Source organism: Ovis aries, chromosome 6, assembly GCF_016772045.2.
Source record: "Ovis aries strain OAR_USU_Benz2616 breed Rambouillet chromosome 6, ARS-UI_Ramb_v3.0, whole genome shotgun sequence".
Taxonomy (NCBI): domain Eukaryota; kingdom Metazoa; phylum Chordata; class Mammalia; order Artiodactyla; family Bovidae; genus Ovis; species Ovis aries.
In genome coordinates this window covers 40,962,517-40,984,940 of record NC_056059.1, presented here as the reverse complement: position 1 = coordinate 40,984,940, position 22,424 = coordinate 40,962,517, and the positions used below count along the sequence as shown (strand labels likewise).

General features: G+C 39.9%; 1 protein-coding gene across 3 annotated transcripts in view; it reads left to right on the top strand.

The window, feature by feature from the left end:
- Positions 1-22,424, top strand: part of KCNIP4 (potassium voltage-gated channel interacting protein 4) — a 1,312,996-nt gene that overhangs the window by 1,191,401 nt on the left and 99,171 nt on the right. For all 3 annotated transcript variants that reach the window (XM_042251851.1, XM_004009732.5, XM_042251852.2), the window contains one exon: positions 4,689-4,813. In XM_042251851.1, coding sequence (XP_042107785.1) covers positions 4,689-4,813 — 125 coding nt within the window. The remainder of the gene's footprint in view (positions 1-4,688; positions 4,814-22,424) is intronic.

The following is a 22,424-nucleotide window of genomic DNA, read 5'->3' as shown; positions in this document are numbered from 1 at the left end:
GACTAAAGTGTAAGGAACAAAAAGTAAAAAGAGATAGAGAAGCTCAAGGGTATCTGGGTTTGGGAATCTGTCATCTGATTAAAAACAGATCTGTTAGAAGACACGTGAGTTAAAACACTAGTTGTATTCAATTTGTCAGGGTGCAAAAGCACTGTTGAACAAGCAGTGCTACTCTGACAGCAAGGCTCCTGCACAGTCAGAAGCCTAGAGATGATTAAAAGGACCAGAGTGCCACCTGCTTCTTGTTTCATGCCCAAATAAACCATCCAGCCTAACTGAACCCAGATTTCTCACTGGTAAAATATGGGATAGCATCATCGGCTCAACGGACATCAGTTTGATCAAATTCCAGGAGATAGTGGAAGACAGAGGAAGATAGTGGAAGACAGTCCACCAGAGCCTGATGGGCTGTAGTCCATGGGGTCGCAGAGTCCGACTTGACTTAGCAACTGAACAACAACAACAAAATACAGGAAAGCAAACAACATTTTGTGTTCTTTTCAGCTCTGCGATCCCATCACTTCCAAACCTTATTCTACGTGTTTCTAATCAGCAAGGCATCAACCACCACCACAGTGATCTCCCCAAGGCACCCAGGCATGTTTTCCCAGAGCACTGGGTTTCCCTGGCTGCTTGGTTTCTGATTTAGAATACTTTGTCTCCAAGGTTTTTAACTAAGATATATAACTGTTGCTATCTCTCTCTTTTTTTTTTTTTTTTTTTAGTTTTTTATTTTTTTAATTTTAAAATCTTTAATTCTTACATGCGTTCCCAAACATGAACCCCCCTCCCACCTCCCTCCCCATAACATCTCTGTGGGTCATCCCCATGCACCAGCCCCAAGCATGCTGTATCCTGCGTCAGACATAGACTGGCGATTCAATTCTTACATGATAGTATACATGTTGGAATGCCATTCTCCCAAATCATCCCTTAAAACAGCATATTACTAAGCTCATGATCTTTTGACATTAAAAAGTCAGAGATTAAATCCCAACTCTGTCACTTAGTAGCTACGTGATCTTGAATAAATTAGTTAATCTCTGTGTTTTCGTTCAGTCGCTCAGTCGTGTCCAGCTCTTTGACTGCAGCATGCTAGGCCTCCCCTGTCCCTCACCATCTCCTGGAGTTCACCCAGTTCATGTCCATTGAATCAGTGATGCCACTCCATCATCTCATCCTCTGCTGCCCTTTTCTTGTTTTGCTGTCAATCTTTCCCAGCATCAGGGTCTTTTCCAATGAGTCGGTTGTTCACATCAGGTTCGAATCTCTGTGAGTCCCTTTCTAGTCCATGTAAAATAAAGACAATGATATATGTCTCACATGATTTTTTGTTGGTATTCAAACGACATAAAATATGCCAGGCTTAGAGCAAAAGCTCTCTGGAGGACGGAGGTTCTTTTTAACAATATCATCAGGATGTTTAAAAAATTGGACTTTAGGGTGCTAGAGACAGTCTGAGCTTGAACAAGTTACTTAGGTGCATGTATTAGCTCCAGCTGCCATAACAAAATGCCTTAGACTGGGTAGTTTAAACAATAGAAATTAGCTTCTCACAATTCTGGAGGCTGGAAGTCCAAAATCAAGGTGCCAGCCAGGTTGGTTCCTCCTGAGGCCTCCCTCCTTGATTTGTAGATGGCTGCCTTCTCACCAAGTCCTCACGTGGGCTTTCTTCTGTGCCTGTGTATCCCTGCTATCTTTCTCTCTTCTTGTAAAGAAACAGTTCATAGTGCATTAGAGCCCCAGCCTTATGACATCTTTGAACTTTAATTATGTTCTTAAAGGTCATACTTCCAAATTCAGTTTTATTGGAGGGGTCATAATTTAACCCATAACAAGAACAAAAAGTCAGATTGCAGTATATTAAAAAGAGAAGCCTGGCGTGCTGCAGTCTATGGGGTCGCAGAGGTAGACACTACCTATCGAATGAACAAAAAGAACAGGAGGGAGGAAACAGACCTGGTAGATTTAGTTCACTTCTCAGTTGACAGTGCAGGAAAGGAGAGGAGAAAAAATGTTATTCTTAATCAGTGGTATTTCTCTTGGTATTGAAAGAGTTTGGCAAAAAAAAAAAAAAAAATGTTTTGGCATCGAAGACTTGGGTATAAATTCAACCCCTGTCTTTTCTTCTATGTGACACTGGGACACACATTTCTTCACCTCTATGAGACTCATTATCAGACTATGTAAAAAATGGACATTTCTACCTCATTGTGGAGTTATTGTGAGGATTAGAATTATATCAGCAGAGCACCTAGCCCATCTCTTGGGACTTAATGAATTCTAAGTAGTGTATTAAAAGGGCTTCCCTGGTAGCTCAACTGGTAAAGAATCTGCCTGCATTGCAGGAGACCTAGGTTCGATCCCTGGGTTGGGACGGTCCCCTGGAGGAGGTCATGGCAACCCACTCTAGTATTCTTGCTTGGAGAATCCCCAGGGACAGAGGAGCCTGGCGGGCTACAGTCCATGGGGTCACAAAAGTTGGACATGACTGAGTGACTAAGCACAGTAAGTTAAAAGAAAACAACCAAAGTGCATGCTTTTAAACAGTGGTTGAGTCACACTGTGAATTTCCCAGTCCTTTTTGGAGTCATGTTGTGCTCTCTGGAGAGTTTGCCTCCAGGAATCCGAGTTTGATTAGGTTAGGTGGTGCTGCTGCTATAACTTATCATATGCTGGTGATTGCTGATGATTTCAGGTATGTTTTTAGAGCTTGTCAGCCTTCTAGAAATAAAAAAAACCCTTTGGCAAGTAGGAGTCATTAAGAAGTGAGGTACCAGTCAGCTAAGTAAATGAGAGTCCACAGGCAGACTTTTCAAGTGTGATATACAATATACTTGTATATTCAAGTTTTGAATACCACATGTGATGCTCATCATCACACCTAGTTCACTTACTTACATTGATCCTCTGGGTCTTTTGTCTCAGTCTCAGCATCTACAAACCTGCATCAGCTGGAGGGAGAAACCAGGTTGATAATGTGGTTCAACTTGCTGTGTGGTTGCAAAGGTTGAGAAGTTAATGTTGTTTTTTGTTTCTTTCCAGTGGAAGAGTCATTGGGTCCAGAGGACGTTATGCTATGATTGAGAGACTGCTCAGAAAATCTAATTAAAATTTCCCCTACTTTTGCCCAGGCTATGTTTCTCAGAAAAATGCATACAGAACATTATGATTCCAAACAACACATTCAAGATCCACCAACTGTCCACTAACCTCAGTATGAGAAATAATTTTCTAGAAGGCAGCTAAGGTTCAAAGGGTTCCAGAGGAATGGAAACTTTAGTGGCAACATAATTTATTTCTTGATTCACTTATTCTTTAATTCCATATGAAGATTTTAGCAGAGGTTCCTTGTGGAGAGAAGGGGTCCAATGGATAAAAACCCTTTGGGGTCAATGGGTTAAACGAAGATAAATAGAATGCTTTGTTGAAAATTCTCCAGTGTTTTGTTCTGAAACAGCATTAAACTTTACAGAATCTCCAAAGTTTACATGGACACAAAATTCTTTTTTTGTGTAGAGAATCTTTGGGAAATTATATGTATATATAATTCACAAAGCAAAGTACAATATTTTAGCATTTATCCATAAGTATGGATTCCCTTGGCTGCACAGTGGGGTAGAGACAGAAGCTCCCCTTGGCTCCAGTCCATCCCATGTGAAGGCTGGGTTTATGCCAGTCACACCAGCAGTGGAGTCCTTTACTCACTTCAGCACCTAATCTGATTGTAGCCCCTGGCAATATACTTGATTTTAATGGAATCTTCAGAGTGTATTAGTGGAGTCCTGCCTCATAGTTGCATGATACAAGTGTGGTACTGACTGTTATTAAACAAAATTCCATTTTTATCACTAGTACTTTATATATATAGGGCTTCCCTGGTGGCTCAGGCAAAAAAATTCTGCCTGCAATGTCGGAGATCCAGGTTCAATCCCTGGGTCAGGGCGATCCTCTGGAAAAGAAAATGACAACCTTCTCCAGTATTCTTGCCTGGGCAATCCCACAGACAGAGGAACATGGTGGGCTACAGCTCATGGGGTCACAAGAGTGTGTATATGTGGATCTATATATGTGTGTGGATATATGTATATATATATATATATGTATCTTAAAAACCTCAGATGTGTTTTGAGGTTTTAAGATTGTTCATAATGTTTACACTTTTCGATCTATATTGTAAAAATGTTCATATGGTGATGTTTAATGACTAGAAGGAGAAGGCAATGGCACCCCACTCCAGTACTCTTGCCTGGAAAATGCTATGGACGGAGGAGCCTGGTAGGCTGCAGTCCATGGGGCCACTAAGAGTCGGATACAACTGAGCGACTTCACTATCACTTTTCACTTTCATCTACTGGAGAAGGAAATGGCAACCCACTCCAGTGTTCTTGCCTGGAGAATCCCAGGGACAGGGGAGCCTGGTGGGCTGCCGTCTATGGGGTTGCACAGAGTCAGACACAACTGAAGTGACTTAGCAGCAATGACTAGAAAATTTGAAAAAGTATTCTATAGAATTAGCTTAATACTGTATATCCTGGGAAATATTAAGACCTTTATTGGCAGTATGAGAATCCTTCCTGTGGAAGTGTCACAAATATCCAGTAAGCATCTCATTCCATTTCCCTGTTTGTTGTGAATACCCATTGGTGAGAAGTGACTGTTCTTAAGACTTTGGTTTTTCTCCACAGACAGCGTGGAAGATGAACTGGAAATGGCCACCGTCAGGCATCGGCCCGAGGCTCTCGAGCTTCTGGAAGCCCAGAGCAAATTTACCAAGAAGGAGCTCCAGATTCTTTACAGAGGATTTAAGAATGTAAGAACTTTCTTTCTGACTTTACCTTCACACAGTTCTCAGAGGATCATTGAGAAATGAGAGGGAAAAGTAAAAAAATGTGCAGTTCTGTGATATCTCAGCATATGTACACTTTTTATCAATCCTTTCTACATATGAAAATTGTCAATATCCATTTGGACTTTGATTCACTTTGGTACACTATCGCTGATACAATCAAACAAGGATGAGTACAGAAGAAAAGTTTACTCAATTCAATTCCTAGTTGGGATTTTCTTTTTCCCTTTCAGTTATATTGTCATAATTTCCATAAGCTCTAACATCTATAAGTTTAGTTGTGTGTAGATTGGGTCCCATCAAAAAACTCTGTTCCTGGCATTGGAGAAAAGTCATGATAAGTTTGATAGTTTCTGAAAGACCATGTTACCCGTGGCTCTGGACCACAGGTGCCTGTAGGTCCCTGTTTCTGGTTCTCTATGATCCAGGTAGACCTATCCTGCTTCCTCCTGAATGGAGCATCTTCAAGAGCTGTGATTTTCCTTGCACACCAAAGGGCGAGGGTGAGAGTCAACAAGTGGACTGGGCAATCTGCCAAGCACACAGTCTTAGGGATGCCTTGCTATGTGCTTAGCATTAAGCTAAATACTGTTGGTTATGAATAGGGAGAGATCACTTACTGTCAAGAAGTTATTTGAAAGTAATTCATCCTGCAAAGTAGTAAATGGTCTTATATTAAATGGCATACGCAGCCCAACAGGTATTCCATTCTTACATGTATATAAACCATAGTTATATATGCTACAGGTGCCTCTTGGGAACTAGATGAAATTGCTTTGATTCCTCCTCATATCTTCTCCCTTACAGTCCCCATTCCATGGTTTGTAGGAATCTACAGTGTCCAAAGATTTCTGATGATGCCAGCCTCTTTCAATCTGTCCATCTCAATGCTCTCTCTGTCCAACCTCATGCAGATGAAAAACCCTGCCTCTTCTAGGGTATCCACACAAAAATTTACCTAGAGAATTTGTAAAACTAGTTGCCTTTTCAGAATATTTTTATAAGGATCCAACATGCATATTGCATGCAACTTTCCACTATTATTCTCTCTGAATCCATGAGTTCTTTCTCTATCCCATTTCTGCTCCTCACCACTCTCTTTGCCTGCGCTTCCTAAATGTTTCCTTCCATTGCTTCTCTGAAATGCAGTTCTTCTGATGGCCTTTGTGGGGATGGACTAGGGTGGAGAGGAAGACAATACAATGGAACTAGGTGCTTACCCCACACAAGCAGGACTTATACATTGTAATATATAATCTATCAAGATGATGCACACAAATAAACAGGCATAAAGAGAAAGGGGCTTTGAAAATTAGGCTCAAGAATTATTAGTTATGCCTAGGCTACACCAGAGAGTGAAGTAAAATAAAGTTGCTCACTCGTGTCCGACTCTTTGCGACTCCATGGACTGTAGCCTACCAGGCTCCTCTGTCCATGGGATTTTCCAGGCAAGAGCACTGGAGTGGGTTGCCATTTCCTTCTCCAGGGGATCCTCCCAACCCAGGGAACAAACCCAGGTCTCCAGCATTGTAGACAGACAGTTTACCATCTGAGCCAGCAGGGAAGCCACACCAGAGAGAGGAAGAAGTTGCTATGGGTCAGTTGCACTGACCACTGACATCAGCAAACCACTGAGTGGCTGAGGACAGGAAGAGAAGAGGTGAAAATGACCAAGTCTTGGATGAGGGGAGAGGATGACCCAGAGAGATGTTGTGGGGAGGGAGGTGGGAGGGGGGTTCATGTTTGGGAATGCATGTAAGAATTAAAGATTTTAAAATTTAAAAAATAAAAAACTAAAAAGAAAAAAAAAAGAAAGAAAGTAAATGCTAAGTTAAAGCTCATCACAGAACAAAACTTCAAAGGCATTCCTGTGAACATCCAAACTTCCTTGTTCCAGATGAGAGATCTTGTGATAAATAAGCTTTTTTTTTTTTCTTTGCAACTGAGGATTATGCATCAGATGCAAAATTGTTGTCAAACAGAGAACTAACCTCTCAGCATCCCTGCATTCCTCCACTACGTCTGTGTTGTCACTTGACTGCCTTCAGTGTAGGGCTCTCCATTTGGGGTTCCATTGCCTTTCATACCATTTGTTGCAAATTGGAATCATGATTACTGCCACCATCAACCTTCGGAGCCAGCATCTCTGCAGTCTGTCCTCTACAAGTGGCACTTCATGAAAAATTGGCCAGGCTCTGAAGCCTGCATTGTTTTCATTGCTTTGTTTTATTTTTTTTTCTTTGCCTGCCTGTCTTTTTTCTTTGCTCCCCTTCCCTCTCTTTTCCTGACCTCTTTTCATCCCCTTTTCCTATCCTCCTGATCCTTTCTCTATTTCTTCATTCTTCCAATCTCTCCTTCTTCTTTTAGTTCCTTTATCTCTTCTTTATGTCAGTTCTTATCTCCTTATTTTCACTTCTTCCCCTTCCTTCCTGTCTTTATTTCTTCTATTCTTTCTTCATTATCTTTCTTTTCCCTTACTCCATCCCATGAGATAGATATCCAAAAGATCTGAATGTGCCCAAAGCATATTTTATATAATTCTTTAAATGAATGGGCTTCATAGTTTGCTCAAAATATTACTAATCAATGTCTCTGATAAATAAAAGAAGAGTGACCCTTTAATTTTCATTCATTTCCTTATAGTCAGAGTACAACTCAAATGTGGTCTAAAATATAGCGAGAGGCTTAAAGCAGCACACTCTTATTTTACAGAATGACAGCAATCTGAACTAGCTTAGCATCAGAGAAAGGAAATTAACCACCCTTGGGTTCCTGAACACCAATTATCTCAAGTCCTTAAGATCAAAAAGTCATTTCCATGTCACTAATTGAGATATTCATTCTTTTTGAAAAGACAACCTATAGTATGGAAGAAAATATTTGCAAATCATATACATAATAATGAATATGTATCCATACTATATAAAGAAATCTTACAACTCAATCCAAAAACAAGAGAAACACAATTTAAAAATGGGCAAAGGAGTTGAATAGACCTTTCTCCTAAGAAGATGTACAAATAGCCAATGAGCACATGAGAAGGGATTGAACATAATTAGTTTCAAAAAAATGAAAATCAAAGTCACAATTAGATACCACTACATGCCCGCTGGGATCTCTACAATAAAACAGATAAAAACAAGTAGGGAGAAGTTGGAAGCCAGACAGAATGCTGGTTGGAGTATAAAATAATATAGCTGCTTTCCAAAACAATATGTCAGGTTCTCAGGAATTAAATAAGAGTGACCATATGACCCAGAAATTCCTCTCCTAAGTATATACTCCCAAAGATATAAAAACTTATGTATACTCAAAAAAACTTGTATATGATGTTCACTGCAGCATTAGTCGTAATTGGCTAATAAGTACAAACAATAGAAATATTAATGAACTGAAAATGAATAAATAAATATGCTACATTCATACAATAACAGTTTTTCAATAATAATAAAAAGTGAAATACATCATGGATGAGCCTTTAAAATATTTTTTTAAGTCAAAGAAGCCAGTCATAAAGAACAATATGAAGTATGATTGCATTTATGTAAAATGCTGAGAAAAGATAAATAGAAAGTGTGTCTGCAGGGGTGTGGCATCAAGGTTTCTCATTTGGATGATTAAAATAGTCTTAAGAATTCTTAAGTTGTGTTGATGGTAGCCACACTTTTGTGAATACTAAATATCACTGGAATATTCCTGTTCAAGGAGTTTATTGTATGCTTTGTAAATATATTCCAATAAAGCTATTAAAATTTATATAAGTAAATAAATTAACTGTATAACATTTAGGTCCATGTCAGATATTCCAATAATCCCAAAGCTTCTCTGGAAATGACTGAGTCCTGTAAGTGTTGGCATGTCATGTGGAGGGAGGATAACTGTATTACTTGTGTGATAACACAGGAAAATAAGTCAAAGTTCTATTCCTGCAACAACCCATAGCCCAGTACAAGAGGTTGTCCAACACTAGGTTGTTGTCCAGTCGCTCAGTCATGTCTGACTCTTTGCCATCCCATGGACTGCAGCACACTAAGCTTCCCTGTCCTTCACCGTCTCCTGGAGTTTGCTCAAATTCATGTCCATTTAGTCAGTGATGCCATCCAACCATCTCATCTTCTGTCATCCCTTTCTCCTCCTGACTTCAGCCTTTCCCAACATCAGGGTCTTCCAGTGAGTCTCTTTGCATCAGGCGGCCAAAGTACTAGACCTTCAGCTTCAGAATCAGTCCTTCCAATGAATATTTAGGATTGATTTCCTTTAGGATAGTCTGGTTGGATCTCCTTGCAGTCCAAGGGACTCTCAAGAGACTTCTCCAACACCACAGTCTGAAGGCATCATTTCTCCAGTGCTCAGCTTTCTTCATGGTCCACCTCTCATATCTGCACACGACTACTGGAAAAACCATAGCTTTGACTATACAGAACTTTGTCAGCAAAGTATGTCTCTGCTTTCTGATGGGCTGTCTAGATTTGTCACAGATTTTCTTTCCAGGAGCAATTCTCTTTTAATTTCATGGCTGCAGTCACCACCAGCAGTGATTTTGGAGCCCAAGAAAATAAAGTCTCTTACTGTTTCCATTATTTCTCCATCTATTTGTCATGAAGTGATCATACTAAATTATTAACCTTAAGGACTATGAAATAATTTCTTCCAACTTTTACTGTCATCCTACCTACACTACTACATTGCTCCTCCACAATCACTAGCAAACTTCCTGCATTCTAATGAGCCCCCTGCAACAATTCATGAAGAAGTTGCATGTAATCAGGTTAGACATCTCAGAGCTTTCCAAGCCTAATCTGCCTGTCTTTGACCAGTCATTCTCTGCCATCCCTTCTGCATACATGATCCTAACAGCACTCAGTCCCTCACTTCTGTTCAGGATCTCATGCCTTTTATTAAAACTTGCTCAGGGACTTTGCTCCTTAAATTTTTACTACTCTCCCCTGAACCATCAGCTACTCCTTCTATATTAGAACATTCTCCAATGTGGAGTTCAGTTCAGTTCAGTTGCTCAGTTGTGTCTGACTCTTAGGACCCTATGAATTGCAGCACACCAGGCCTCCCTGTCCATCACCAACTCCCTGAGTCACTCAAACTCACGTCCATCAAGTTGGTGATGCCATCCACCCATCTCATCCTCTGTTGTCCCTTTCTCCTCCTGCCCCCAATCCCTCCCCGCATCAGAGTCTTTTCCAATGAGTCAGCTCTTCGCATGAGGTGGGCAAAGTATTGGAGTTTCAACTTCAGCATCATTCCTTCCAAAGAACACCCAGGACTGATGTCCTTTAGAATGGACTGGTTGGATCTCCTTGCAGTTCATGGGACTCTCAAGAGTCTTCTTCAACACCACAGTTCAAAAGCATTAATTCTTCAGCACTCAGCCTTCTTCACAGTCCAACTCTCACATCCATACATGACCACTGGAAAAACCATAGCCTTGACTAGATGGACCTTTGTCGTCAAAGTAATGTCTCTGCTTTTGAATATGCTATCTAGAGTTGGTCATAATTTTCCTTCCAAGGAGTAAGTGTCTTATAATTTCATGGTTGCAATCACCATCTGCAGTGATTTTGGAGCCCCCTAAAATAAAGTCTGCCTCTGTTTCCACTGTTTCCCCATCTATTTCCCATGAAGTGATGGGACCAGATGCTATGATCTTCATTTTCTGAATGTTGAGCTTTAAGCCAACTTTTTCTTTTTTTTTAATATGAATTTATTTATTTTAATTAGAGGTTAATTACTTTACAACATTGTATTGGTTTTGCCATACATCAACATGAATCCGCCACAGGTATACACATGTTCCCCATCCTGAACCTCCCTCCCCATACCATCCCTCTGGGTCGTCTCAGTGCACCAGCCCCAAGCATCCAGTATCATGCATCAAACCTGGACTGGTGATTCATTTCATATATGATATTATACATGTTTCAATGCCACTCTCCCAAATAATCCCACCTTCTCCCTCTCCCATAGAGTCCAAAATACTGTTCTATACATCTGTGTCTCTTTTGCAATCTTGCTTACAGGGTTATCGTTACTATCTTTCTAAATTCCATATATATGCGTTAGTATACTGTATTGGTGTTTTTCTTTCTGGCTTACTTCACTCTGTATAATAGGCTCCAGTTTCATCCACCTCATTAGAACTGATTCAAATGTATTCTTTTTAATGGCTGGGTAATACTCCGTTGTGTATATGTACCACAGCTTTCTTATCCATTCATCTGCTGATGGATATCTAGGTTGCTTCCATGTCCTGGCTATTATAAACAGTGCTGCAATGAACATTGGGGTACATGTGTCTCTTTCAATTCTTGTTTCCTCGGTGTGTATGCCCAACAGTGGGGTTACTGGGTCATAAGGCAGTTCTATCTCCAGTTTTTTAAGGAAATCTCCACACTGTTCTCCATAGTGGTTGTACTAGTTTTCATTCCCACCAACAGTGTAAGAGGATTCCCTTTTCTCCACACACTCTCCAGCATTTATTGCTTGTAGACATTTGGATTGCAGCCATTCTGACTGGCGTGAAAGGGTACCTCATTGTGATTTTGATTTGCATTTCTCTGATAATGAGTGATGTTGAGCATCTTTTCATGTGTTTGTTAGCCATCTATATGTATTCTTTGGAGAAATGTCTATTTAGTTCTTTGGCCCATTTTTTGATTGGGTCATTTATTTTTCTGGAATTGAGCTGCAGGAGTTACTTGTATATATTTGAGATTAGTTGTTTGTCAGTTGCTTCATTTGCTATTATTTTCTCCCATTCTGAAGGCGGTCTTTTCACCTTGCTTACAGTTCCCTTTGTTGTGCAGAAGCTTTTAAGTTTAATTAAGTCCCATTTGTTTATTTTTGCTTTTATTTCCAATATTCTGGGAGGTGGGTCATAGAGGATCCTGCTAAGATTTATGTCGGAGAGTGTTTTGCCTATGTTCTCCTCTAGGAGTTTTATAGTTTCTGGTCTTACATTTAGATCTTTAATCCATTTTGAGTTTATTTTTATGTATGGTGTTAGAAAGTGTTCTAGTTTCATTCTTTTACAAGTGGTTGATCAGTTTTCCCAGCACCACTTGTTAAAGAGATTGTCTTTACTCCATTGTATATTCTTGCCTCCTTTGTCAAAGATAAGGTGTCCATAGGTGTGTGGATTTATCTCTGGGCTTTCTATTTTGTTCCATTGATCTATATCTCTGTCTTTGTGCCAGTAGCATGCTGTCTTGATGCCTGCGGCTTTGTAGTACAGCCTGAAGTCAGGGAGGTTGATTCCTCCAGTTCCATTCTTCTTTCTCAAGATTGCTTTGGCTATTCGAGGTTCTTTTGTATTTCTGTACAAATTGTGAAATTATTTGTTCTAGCTTTGTGAGAAAATACCGTTGGCAGCTTGTTAGGGATTGTGTTGAATCTATAGATTGCTTTGGGTAGTATCCTCATTTTCACTATATTGATTCTTCCAATCCACGAATATGGTATATTTCTCCATCTATTAGTGTCCTCTTTGATTTCTTTCACCAGTGTTTTATAGTTTTCTATATATAGGTCTTTAGTTTCTTTGGGTAGATATATTCCTAAGTATTTTATTCCTTTTGTCACAGTGGTGAATGGGATTGTTTCATTAATTTATCTTTCTATTTTCTCATTATTAGTGTATAGGAATGCCAGGGATTTCTGTGTGTTGATTTTATATCCTGCAACTTTACTATATTCATTGATTAGCTCTAGTAATTTTCTGATGGAGTCTTTAGGGTTTTCTATGTAGAGGATCATGTCATCTGCAAACAGTGAGAGTTTTACTTCTTCTTTTCCAATTTGGATTCCTTTTATTTCTTTTTCTGCTCTGATTGCTGTAGCCAAAACTTCCAAAACTATGTTGAATAGTAGTGGTGAAAGTGGGCAGCCTTGTCTTGTTCCCGACTTTAGGGGAAATGCTTTTAATTTTTCACCATTGAGGATAATTTTTGCTGTGGGTTTGTCATATATAGCTTTTATTATGTTGAGGTATGTTCCTTCTATTCCTGCTTTCTGGAGAGTTTTTATCATAAATGGATGTTGAATTTTGACAAAGGCTTTCTCTGCACCTATTGAGATAATCATATGGCTTTTATTTTTCAATTTGTTAATGTGGTATATTATATTGATTGATTTGTGGATATTGAAGAATCCTTGCATCCCTGGGATAAAGCCCACTTGGTCATGGTGTATGATCTTTTTAATGTGTTGTTGGATTCTGATTGCTAGAATTTTGTTAAGGATTTTTGCATCTATGTTCATCAGTGATATTGGCCTATAGTTTTCTTTTTTTGTGGCATCTTTGTCAGATTTTGATATTAGGGTGATGGTGGCCTCATAGAATGAGTTTGGGAGTTTACCTTCCTCTGCAATTTTCTAGAAGAGTTTGAGTAGGATAGGTGATAGCTCTTCTCTAAATTTTTGGAACAATTCAGCTGTGAAGCCATCTGGACCTGGGCTTTTGTTTGCTGGAAGATTTCTGATTACACTTTCAATTTCTGTGCTTGTGATGGGTCTGTTAAGATTTTCTATTTCTTCCTGGTTCAGTTTTGGAGAGTTGTACTTTTCTAAGAATTTGTCCATTTCTTCCACGTTGTCCATTTTATTGGCGTATAATTGCTGATAGTAGTCTCTTGTGATCCTTTGTATTTCTGTGTTGTCTGTTGTGATCTCTCCATTTTCATTTCTAATTTTATTGATTTGATTTTTCTCCCTTTGTTTCTTGATGAGTCTGGCTAATGGTTTGTCAATTTTATTTATCCTTTCAAAGAACCAGCTTTTGCCTTTGTTGATTTTTGTTATGGTTTCTTTTGTTTCTTTTGCATTTATTTCTGCCCTAATTTTTAAGATTTCTTTCCTTCTGCTCACCCTGGGGTTCTTCATTTCTTCCTTTTCTAGTTGCTTTAGGTGTAGAGTTAGGTTATTTATTTGACTTTTTTCTTGTTTCTTGAGGTATGCCTGTATTGCTATGAACTTTCCCCTTGGCACTGCTTTTACAGTGTCCCACAGGTTTTGGGTTGTTGTGTTTTCATTTTCCTTCATTTCTATGCATATTTTGATTTCTTTTTTGATTTCTTCTGTGATTTGTTGGTTATTCAGCAGCGTGTCTTTCAGCCTCCATATGTTGGAATTTTTAATAGTTTTTCTCCTGTAATTGAGATCTAACCTTAATGCATTATGGTCAGAAAAGATGCTTGGAGTGATTTCAATTTTTTGAATTTATCAAGGCTAGATTTATGGCCCAGGATGTGATCTATCCTGGAGAAGGTAAAGGTGAAATTCATTGTTTTGGGGTGAAATGCCCTATAGATATCAATTAGGTCTATTGTATCATTTAGAGTTTGTGTTTCCTTGCTAATTTTCTGTTTAGTTGATCTATTCATAGGTGTGAGTAGGGTGTTAAAGTTTTCCACTATTATTGTGTTATTGTTAATTTCCCCTTTCATACTTGTTAGCATTCGTCTTACATATTGCTGTGCTCCTATGTTGAGTGCATATATATTTATATTGGTTATATCTTCTTCTTGGATTGATCCTGTGATCATTATATAGTGGCCTTCTTTGTCTCTTTTCAGAGCCTTTGTTTTAAAGTCTATTTTATCTGATATGAGTATTGCCACTCCTTCTTTCTTTTGGTCTCTATTTGTGTGGAATATCTTTTTCTAGCCCTTCACTTTCAGTCTGCATGTGTCTCCTGTTTTGAAGTGGGTCTCTTGTAGACAGCATATATAGGGGTCTTGTTTTTGTATCGATTCAACCAGTCTTTGTCCTTTCGTTGGGGCATTCAACCCATTTAAGTTTAAAGTAATTATTGATAAGTATGATCCCATTGCCATTTACTTTATTGTTTTGGATTCGAGTTTATACACCCTTTCTATGTTTCCTGTCTAGAGAATATCCTTTAGCATTTGTTGGAGAGCTGGTTTGGTGGTGCTGAATTCTCTCAGCTTTTGCTTGTCTGTAAAGCTTTTGACTTCTCCTTCATATTTGAATAAGATCCTTGCTGGGTACAGTAATCTGGGCTGTAGGTTATTTTCTTTCATCACTTTAAGTATGTCTTGCCATTCCTTCCTGGCCTGAAGAGTTACTATTGAAAGATCAGCTATTATCCTTATGGGAATCCCCTTGTGTGTTATTTGTTGTTTTCCCCTTGCTGCTTTTAATATTTGTTCTTTGTTAATTTGATTAATATGTGTCTTGCAGTGTTTCACCTTGGGTTTATCCTGTTTGGGCCTCTCTGGATTTCTTGGATTTGGGTGATTATTTCCTTCCCCATTTTAGGGAAGTTTTCAACCATTATCTCAAGTATTTTCTCATTATCTTTCTTTTTGTCTTCTTCTTCTGGGACTCCTATGATTCGAATGTTGGGGCATTTAACACTGTCCTGGAGGTCTCTGAGATTGTTCTCATTTCTTTTAATTCGTTTTTCTTTTTTCCTCTCTGATTCATTTATTTCTACCATTCTATCTTCTACTTCACTAATCCTATCTTCTGCCTCTATTATTCTACTATTTGTTGCCTCCAGAGTGTTTTTTATCTCATTTATTGCATTTTTCATTATATTACTGACTCTTTTTTTTATTTCTTCTAGGTCCTTGTTAAACCTTTCTTGCATCTTCTCAATCCTTGTCTCCAGGCTATTTATCTGTGATTCCGATTTGATTTCAAGATTTTGGATCATTTTCACTATCATTATTTGGAATTCTTTATCAGGTAGATTCTCTATCTCTTCCTCTTTTGTTTGGTTTGGTGGGCATTCATCCTGTTCCTTTACCTGCTGGGTATTCCTCTGCCTTTCATCTTGTTTATATTGCTGAGTTTGGGGTGGCCTCTCTGTATTCTGGCAGCTTGTGGAGTTCTCTTTATTGTGGAGTTTCCTCACTGTGGGTGGGGTTGTATGGGTGGCTTGTCAAGGTTTCTTGGTTAGGGAAGCTTGTGTCAGTGTTCTGATGGGTGGAGCTGGATTTCTTCTCTCTGGAGTGCAATGAAGTGTCCAGTAATGAGTTAATGAGATGTCAGTGGTTTTGGAGTGACTTTGGGCAGCCTGTATATTGAAGCTCAGGGATGTGTTCCTGTGTTGCTAGAGAATTTGCATGGTGTGTCTTGCTCTGGAACTTGTTGGCCCTTGGGTGGTGCTTGGTTTCAGTGTAGGTATGGAGGCATTTGATGAGCTCCTGTCAATTAATGTTCCCTGGAGTCAGGAGTTCTCTGGTATTCTCAGGATTTGGACTTAAGCCTCCTGCTTCTGGTTTTCAGTCTTATTTTTACAGTAGTCTCAAGACTTCTCCTTCTATACAGCACCATTGATAAAACATCTAGGTTAAAGATGAAAAGTTTCTCCACAGTGAGGGACACCCAGAGAGGTTCACAGAATTACATGGAGAAGAGAAGAGGGAGGAAGGAGACAGAGGTGGCCAGGAGGATAAAAGGGGGGAATGAAAAGGAGAGAGACAGATCCAGCCAGTAACCAGTTCCCTAAGTGTTCTCAACCATCTGAAACACACAGAGATTCAGAGTTGGGTAGAGAAGAGAGGGGGTAGGGAGGAGACAGAGGCGACCTGGTGGAGGAAAAGGAGAGTCCAAAGGGGGAGAGAGCAGTCAAGCCAGTAATCTTGCTCCCAAGTAAAAATGGGTACTGAAGATTGGGTTCTTAAAGGTACAAAATTGATAACAAATACCAAAAAGCAAAGATTAAAAATCTAGAGTAGAGTTTGGAATTTCAAAAATACAATATTAAAGAAAAGAAGAAAAAAAAAAACAAAGTCACAAAATTATTAAATATATATATATATGAAGTTTGCTTTAAAAAATAGTCTTTTTTTTCAAAGTAATAGTAGGTTATAAAAGTGAAAAGTAAAGTAAAGGAGTAATAGCGGACTTAAAATTTTAAAAAAATTAAAAAAAAAGAGTGATTGTAAACATAGTAAAAATATATCTAGGACTTTCTCTGGTGTTGTTATGGGTATTGTGGGGTCAGTTCATTTTCGAGTAGTTCCGTGGTCCAGCTTATATTTCTCGAGATCTATAGGCCCCTTCCTATGTAGTCTGTACCAACGACAGGGTTTTAATCTATTGCACCTGTCACTTCCAAGGCGGTTCCCTCTGTTTTAGCTTCTTCTGTTTGCTGGTCTCTTCAGTGTCTGATTTCTGCCCTGACACAAAGAGGGCGGTGGTGGACACTTTTTTTTAGGCTCACTTATTCAGTTGCGCTGTGGGGAGGGAGGGACGCTGCAAACAAATTACACTGGTGTGTGCTCACAGTGTCTCAGCCACACTGGGCCTGCCCCCGCTCTCGGTGCGTGTGCCCTCCCTGCCCACACAGCTCAGGCTCTAGGTTGCTCTGCCAGGAACTGTCCGAGGCCAGCCTTGGGCTGCATGCACCTCCCAGGTCTAAGCTGCTCTGGTTCAGGCACTTGGGTAGTTCTCAGAGACGCAGACTCGGTTGGGCCTGTGTTTTGTGCCCTTCCCAGGTCTGAGCAGCTCAGGTGATGATGTGTTTGGTGAGTGCAGTCACTGTGACTTATCGCCTCTCCCGTCCCTGCTGCTCGGTTTTCTGGGTGTACAATCGGCTCACCTTCTCAGGTGGATGTTGACTGTCCAGAACCCCAAGAAGTCTTAGTTAGCAAAGAAGCCTGCTTGCAGTTCGGTAGATAATGTCTCTCTGGGGCTGTGATTGCCCCCTTCCGGCTATGGCTGCCTGTCACCAGAGGGGGATGGTCTGCAGCCGGGTAGTTCTGTTCAGTCCTTGTTCTGTGCATAGGCCTGGCGGTATCTTAGGGCTTTTCGCGTGATAGCTATCCCACAGTCTGTTTTGCTAGCCCACGTTAGTTCACTCAGATTGCCCTCAGGGCATTCAGGCCAGGTCCTTACTCTAAGCAATGCAGCCCGCGCCTCCCTGCCCAGCCCCCACTTGCTAGTGGCGGGTGCAGGCGTCTGCGCTGCTTCTCTGCTGGGGGAGTTACCATTGGGCTCATAATCTGTGGGTTTTAATTATTTATTTATTTTTGCTCCCTGTTATGTTGCCTCTGTGCTTCCCAGGCTCGCCACAGACTCGGCAGTGAGAGTGTTTCTTGGTGTTTGGAAACTTCTCTCTTTTTAAGACTCCCTTCCTGGGAAGGAGCTCCATCCCTACCTCTTTTGTCTCTTTTTTTGTCTTTTGTATTTTTTCCTACCTGCTTTTGAAGACATTGGGCTGCTTTTCTGGGTACCTGATGTCCTCCGCTGGCATTCAGAAGTTGTTTTGTGGAATTTACTCAGCGTTTAAATGTTCTTTTGATGAACTTGTGGAGACAAAGTGGTCTCCCCCTCCTATTCCTCTGCCATCTTAGGACAGCCTCCTAAGCCGACTTTTTCACTCTCCTCTTTCACTTTCATCAAGCGGCTTTTTAGTTCCTCTTCACTTTCTGTCATAAGGGTGGTGTCGTCTGCATATCTGAGACTATTGATATTTCTCCCGACAGTCTTGATTCCAGCTTGTGCTTCTTCCAGCCCAGCATTTCTCATGATGTACTCTGCATATAAGTTAAATAAGCAGGGTGACAATATACAGCCTTGACAGACTCCTTTTCCTATTTGGAATCAGTCTGTTGTTCCATGTCCAGTTCTAACTGTTGCTTCCTGACCTGCATATAGGTTTCTCAAGAGTCAGTTCAGGTGGTCTGGTATTCCCATCTCTTTCAGAATTTTCCACAGTTTATTGTGATCCACACAGTCAAAGGCTTCAACATAAAAGCCTTTGGCAATAAAGCAGAAATAGATGTTTTTCTGGAACTCTTGCTTTTTTGATGATCCAGCCGATGTTGGCAATTTGATCTCTGGTTCCTCTGCCTTGAAACCAGCTTGAACATCTGGAAGTTCACGGTTCACATATTGCTTCAACAATATGTGGAGTTGGGAGGCAGAAATATACAGTCTTATCACAAGTCCATCTGCAGCTACTGATACCTTTGTGTACTGTCCTTCACAGCAGATTATCTCAACTTATCCTGAGACCATGCTGTCTTCAACCTTATCATCACTCATAAGATGGTAAACATGTTCTGAGCACCTGTGGGGCACCAGACTCCCAGACCAGTGCTTTCCAGACTTCGTGCCCACAGGAACATTTCATGAGGGAAAGGGGTCCTCAAGGAATTCATGGTGGGGTGGGCAGGGACCCAGACTGAAGACAATGGTGCAAACAAGTGTGGTGAGAGCCTTGGCCTCTGGAGCCAGCCTAGGCTGGGATCAGACGGTGAGGAACGGGCTTTGTCTGGTTGGTCCAAGAGACAGATGTCTCCCTCTGTCTGCATGTCTGTCCCTATCTCTACCCCTCGCTCTCACACATTCTTTCTTAGAATCAGGCTCTCACCCCCAGGACGCCAATGCAGTGCCTGCCATCCTCAGTCCAGGTGAGGAGCCTGGTGTTGAGGGGGTCTGCCTCCCATCCTCAGTGTGTGTAGAATAGTAGGATAAAGACCCAAGATACTCACTTTTAATGAAACCTTTAAAACTGTTATATTTTGATTAAAAGGATAAACTATTCATCAACATCTTAAACAGTTGTATTTATATGAAAGTAGTTGAACATCCCTGAAAGTAAACATCGTGAGTGCCCCCCCTCAATCTTTTCCCAGTCCTATATATCTGATAGCATTTCTCCAAAATATATTGTTAATATAAATGGAAAATTGGAGTAAAGATAGTAAGAGAGAATTCCTTAGCCCCGCACCATATCTTATCCCCACATTTTAATTTCTCTTACTACATGCTAAACTGGGTCTTCAAAAGTAGGCTACTAACAGAAATGAAGAATACAGTACAGTGTTTCTCAGTCTTTACTGTGCCTAGGAATCACATAAAGGATTTATTAAAACATTGCTGGACCCCAGTTAGAAAGATTATGATTTAGTTGGTCTGAGATTGGAGTGGAGAATTTGCCTTTCTCATATGTTTCAAAGCAATGCTGATGCTGCTGGTCTGGGAACCACACATTGAGAATCACAAGTACAGCTCAAACATCAGAAACATTGGTGTCACTCAGACTCAGGTCCATATCTTCTTTGTTTAAGGAGATCCCTTTGAATCCGTGGTCTCTCTGTCCTTGTTTCTACAAATTGGGATAATATAACTTCATTACATGGACTTTGCCTTGTTTTGAAGTTTTGGAGGGTTTTGTTAAATAAATTAAGATAGTAAACATGAAGTTCAGCAAAAAAAAGAATTATTATAGTGTGGCCTTAAACAGTCAACTTCAGTTTTATGTTCCTTCAAAGTGGGGCAGTCATGGTTAACCCACATATCCCCCACCAGTGTTTTGGGTTTTGAGCTACATAATCATAAATTTAAAAGTATGTGGAAAGATGCAAGGTGTTAACTATACATCAGCAATTTCACGTTACAATCATCTAGGGAACTTTAAAAACTACAAATAAATGGTACTATGCTTGGTGATTCTGATATAATTGCTCCCAGAAGAAGCTTGAGCATCAGAATTTATAAAGCTCTCCAGGTAATTATAATGTGCAGCCAAGTTTGAGAACCACTGAACAAGATTTATAAAATTGTAGCCATAAAGTTGCTTACATCACACACTGAATTGACCTCTTTGTGATGAGCATGATAATGGCAAATATTAATAGTTAAACTGACTACTTGGACTTTTAAGCCTTTGGTGTGTGGGATGGTGTGTGTAAGTGATCTTACCTCAGATGACTCTGATTCAGATAAATCTTGGCTGATGCTTACTAATCTTTTTTTTTTTTAAGTCTTAATTTTTTAAAAAATCCCATTTTAATAGACTGCTAACAGAAAGTTGCATTTGAAAAAAACTGACCTAGAAGGTCATACAAGAATCTGTATACATAACTCATAAACTTGCTTTGCTGTTCTCTTTCAAAATCAAGCATAATTTCAGTCAACACTAGGTGATAATGAATGGTGTTCTGAGCATTAATTTTTCATATGGCTATGCCTTTTGGACATTTCCTCTCATTAATTAATAATTTACAGCATATTCTTCCCATTTTTCAAGGCACAGGGTGAAAGATATTTGCAACTAGTTAGACTTAATATGTTTTGGACACCTGGCTACTTCCTGTTCCAAGTCTTTCCCTGCTTCCTTTTCACTCACTATTTTGAATTTTAATAGGTCAAAGTATCCTTTAAATTCAAATACATCTTTGAGGTATCACTTTAATATTTGTAAATGTCATTCTTCCCTGAAAATGTTGTGTTAATATTCTTTATATCTAAAAGTGCAAGATGTCTATATTAGTTTTCTATTGTGTGTAATAAATTACCGCACATTTAGTGACTTAAAGAAATGCACATTCATTATCTCACAGTTTTGAAGGTCAGGAGTCCAAAAATGACTTAATTGGGTCCTCTGCTTGAGACCTCATAAGGCTATAATTCAATTATTGGTAAAGCTACAGTTCTTTCTGGATTTAAGAGCCCTCATCTAAGCTCATATGGTTGTTGGCAGAGTTCGTTTCCTTGTGATTGTATTTCTGAGGTCCTCACTCTTGTGCTAGCTGTCAACCTTGGACCACTCATCTCCTAGGACAGGGGTCTGTGACCCTGGGCCATGGAATGGTGCCAGTCCATGGCCTGTTATGATCTGGACTAAACAGTCGGAGGTGAGTTGTGGGAAGGTGAGTGAAGTTTCATCTGTATTTACAGCCACTTCCCATCACTCACTCACATTACTGCCTGAGATTTTTCCCATAGGAGCTCAAACCTTATTATGAACTTCACATGCAAGGGATCTAGGTCACTCACCTCTTTTGAGAATCATCCTGAAACCATCCCCTCCACCCTGGTCTGTGGAAAAATTGTCTTCTATGAAACCAATCCCTGATGCCAAAAAGGTTAGGGACCACTGTCCTAGCAGCTGTGTGTAGTCCCTTACCAATGGCCCTACCAGAGACTTTTTCATAACATGAAAGCTAACTTCTTCAAAGCCAGTAAGAGAGAGTCTCTCTACTTTACTAAATCAAAGTCTTATTTAAAGCACATGATCATGGACCTAACATCTCCCATCACCCCTGCATATCCCAAAACTCAAGGCAAAGGGATTAAAAAGGGCATGATTTGTAGGGAGTCACACTTGCATGATGTCTATCACAGTGGTGTTTGTGAGGAAACAGAAACCCACTATGGGTTAAAATAGCTGAATTCAGTCTGAAGTAACTTTCAAGAACAGTTAATCCCACCCTAAATATTATGCCTGCAATCCAGACATTTTATGTATTTTACCAAAAGTAGAACTAGCCTTTCCTCCTGACTTCTACAAAAGATTTGATGTAATAGCCAAAGGAACCAGCAGGAGAGGAGAATTCTTTGATGGGGCATCCCCACCCTTCTTGAAGGATTTGAGAACTTCTGCACTTTAAAACTAGATTAAGGGAACTGAGGGTGAAATTATAGAGATCTACATTTTGGACAAAGAACATGTACATTAAAAGCTCTAAATCCCACTTATGGTGGAGAGGGAGAAGCTGGGAGATTTGTACATGCCTGGAAAAGAGTGGAATCTGGTGATTAGGGTAGAAAAATAAGCTGCTAATTGTATAAGGCAATTTCT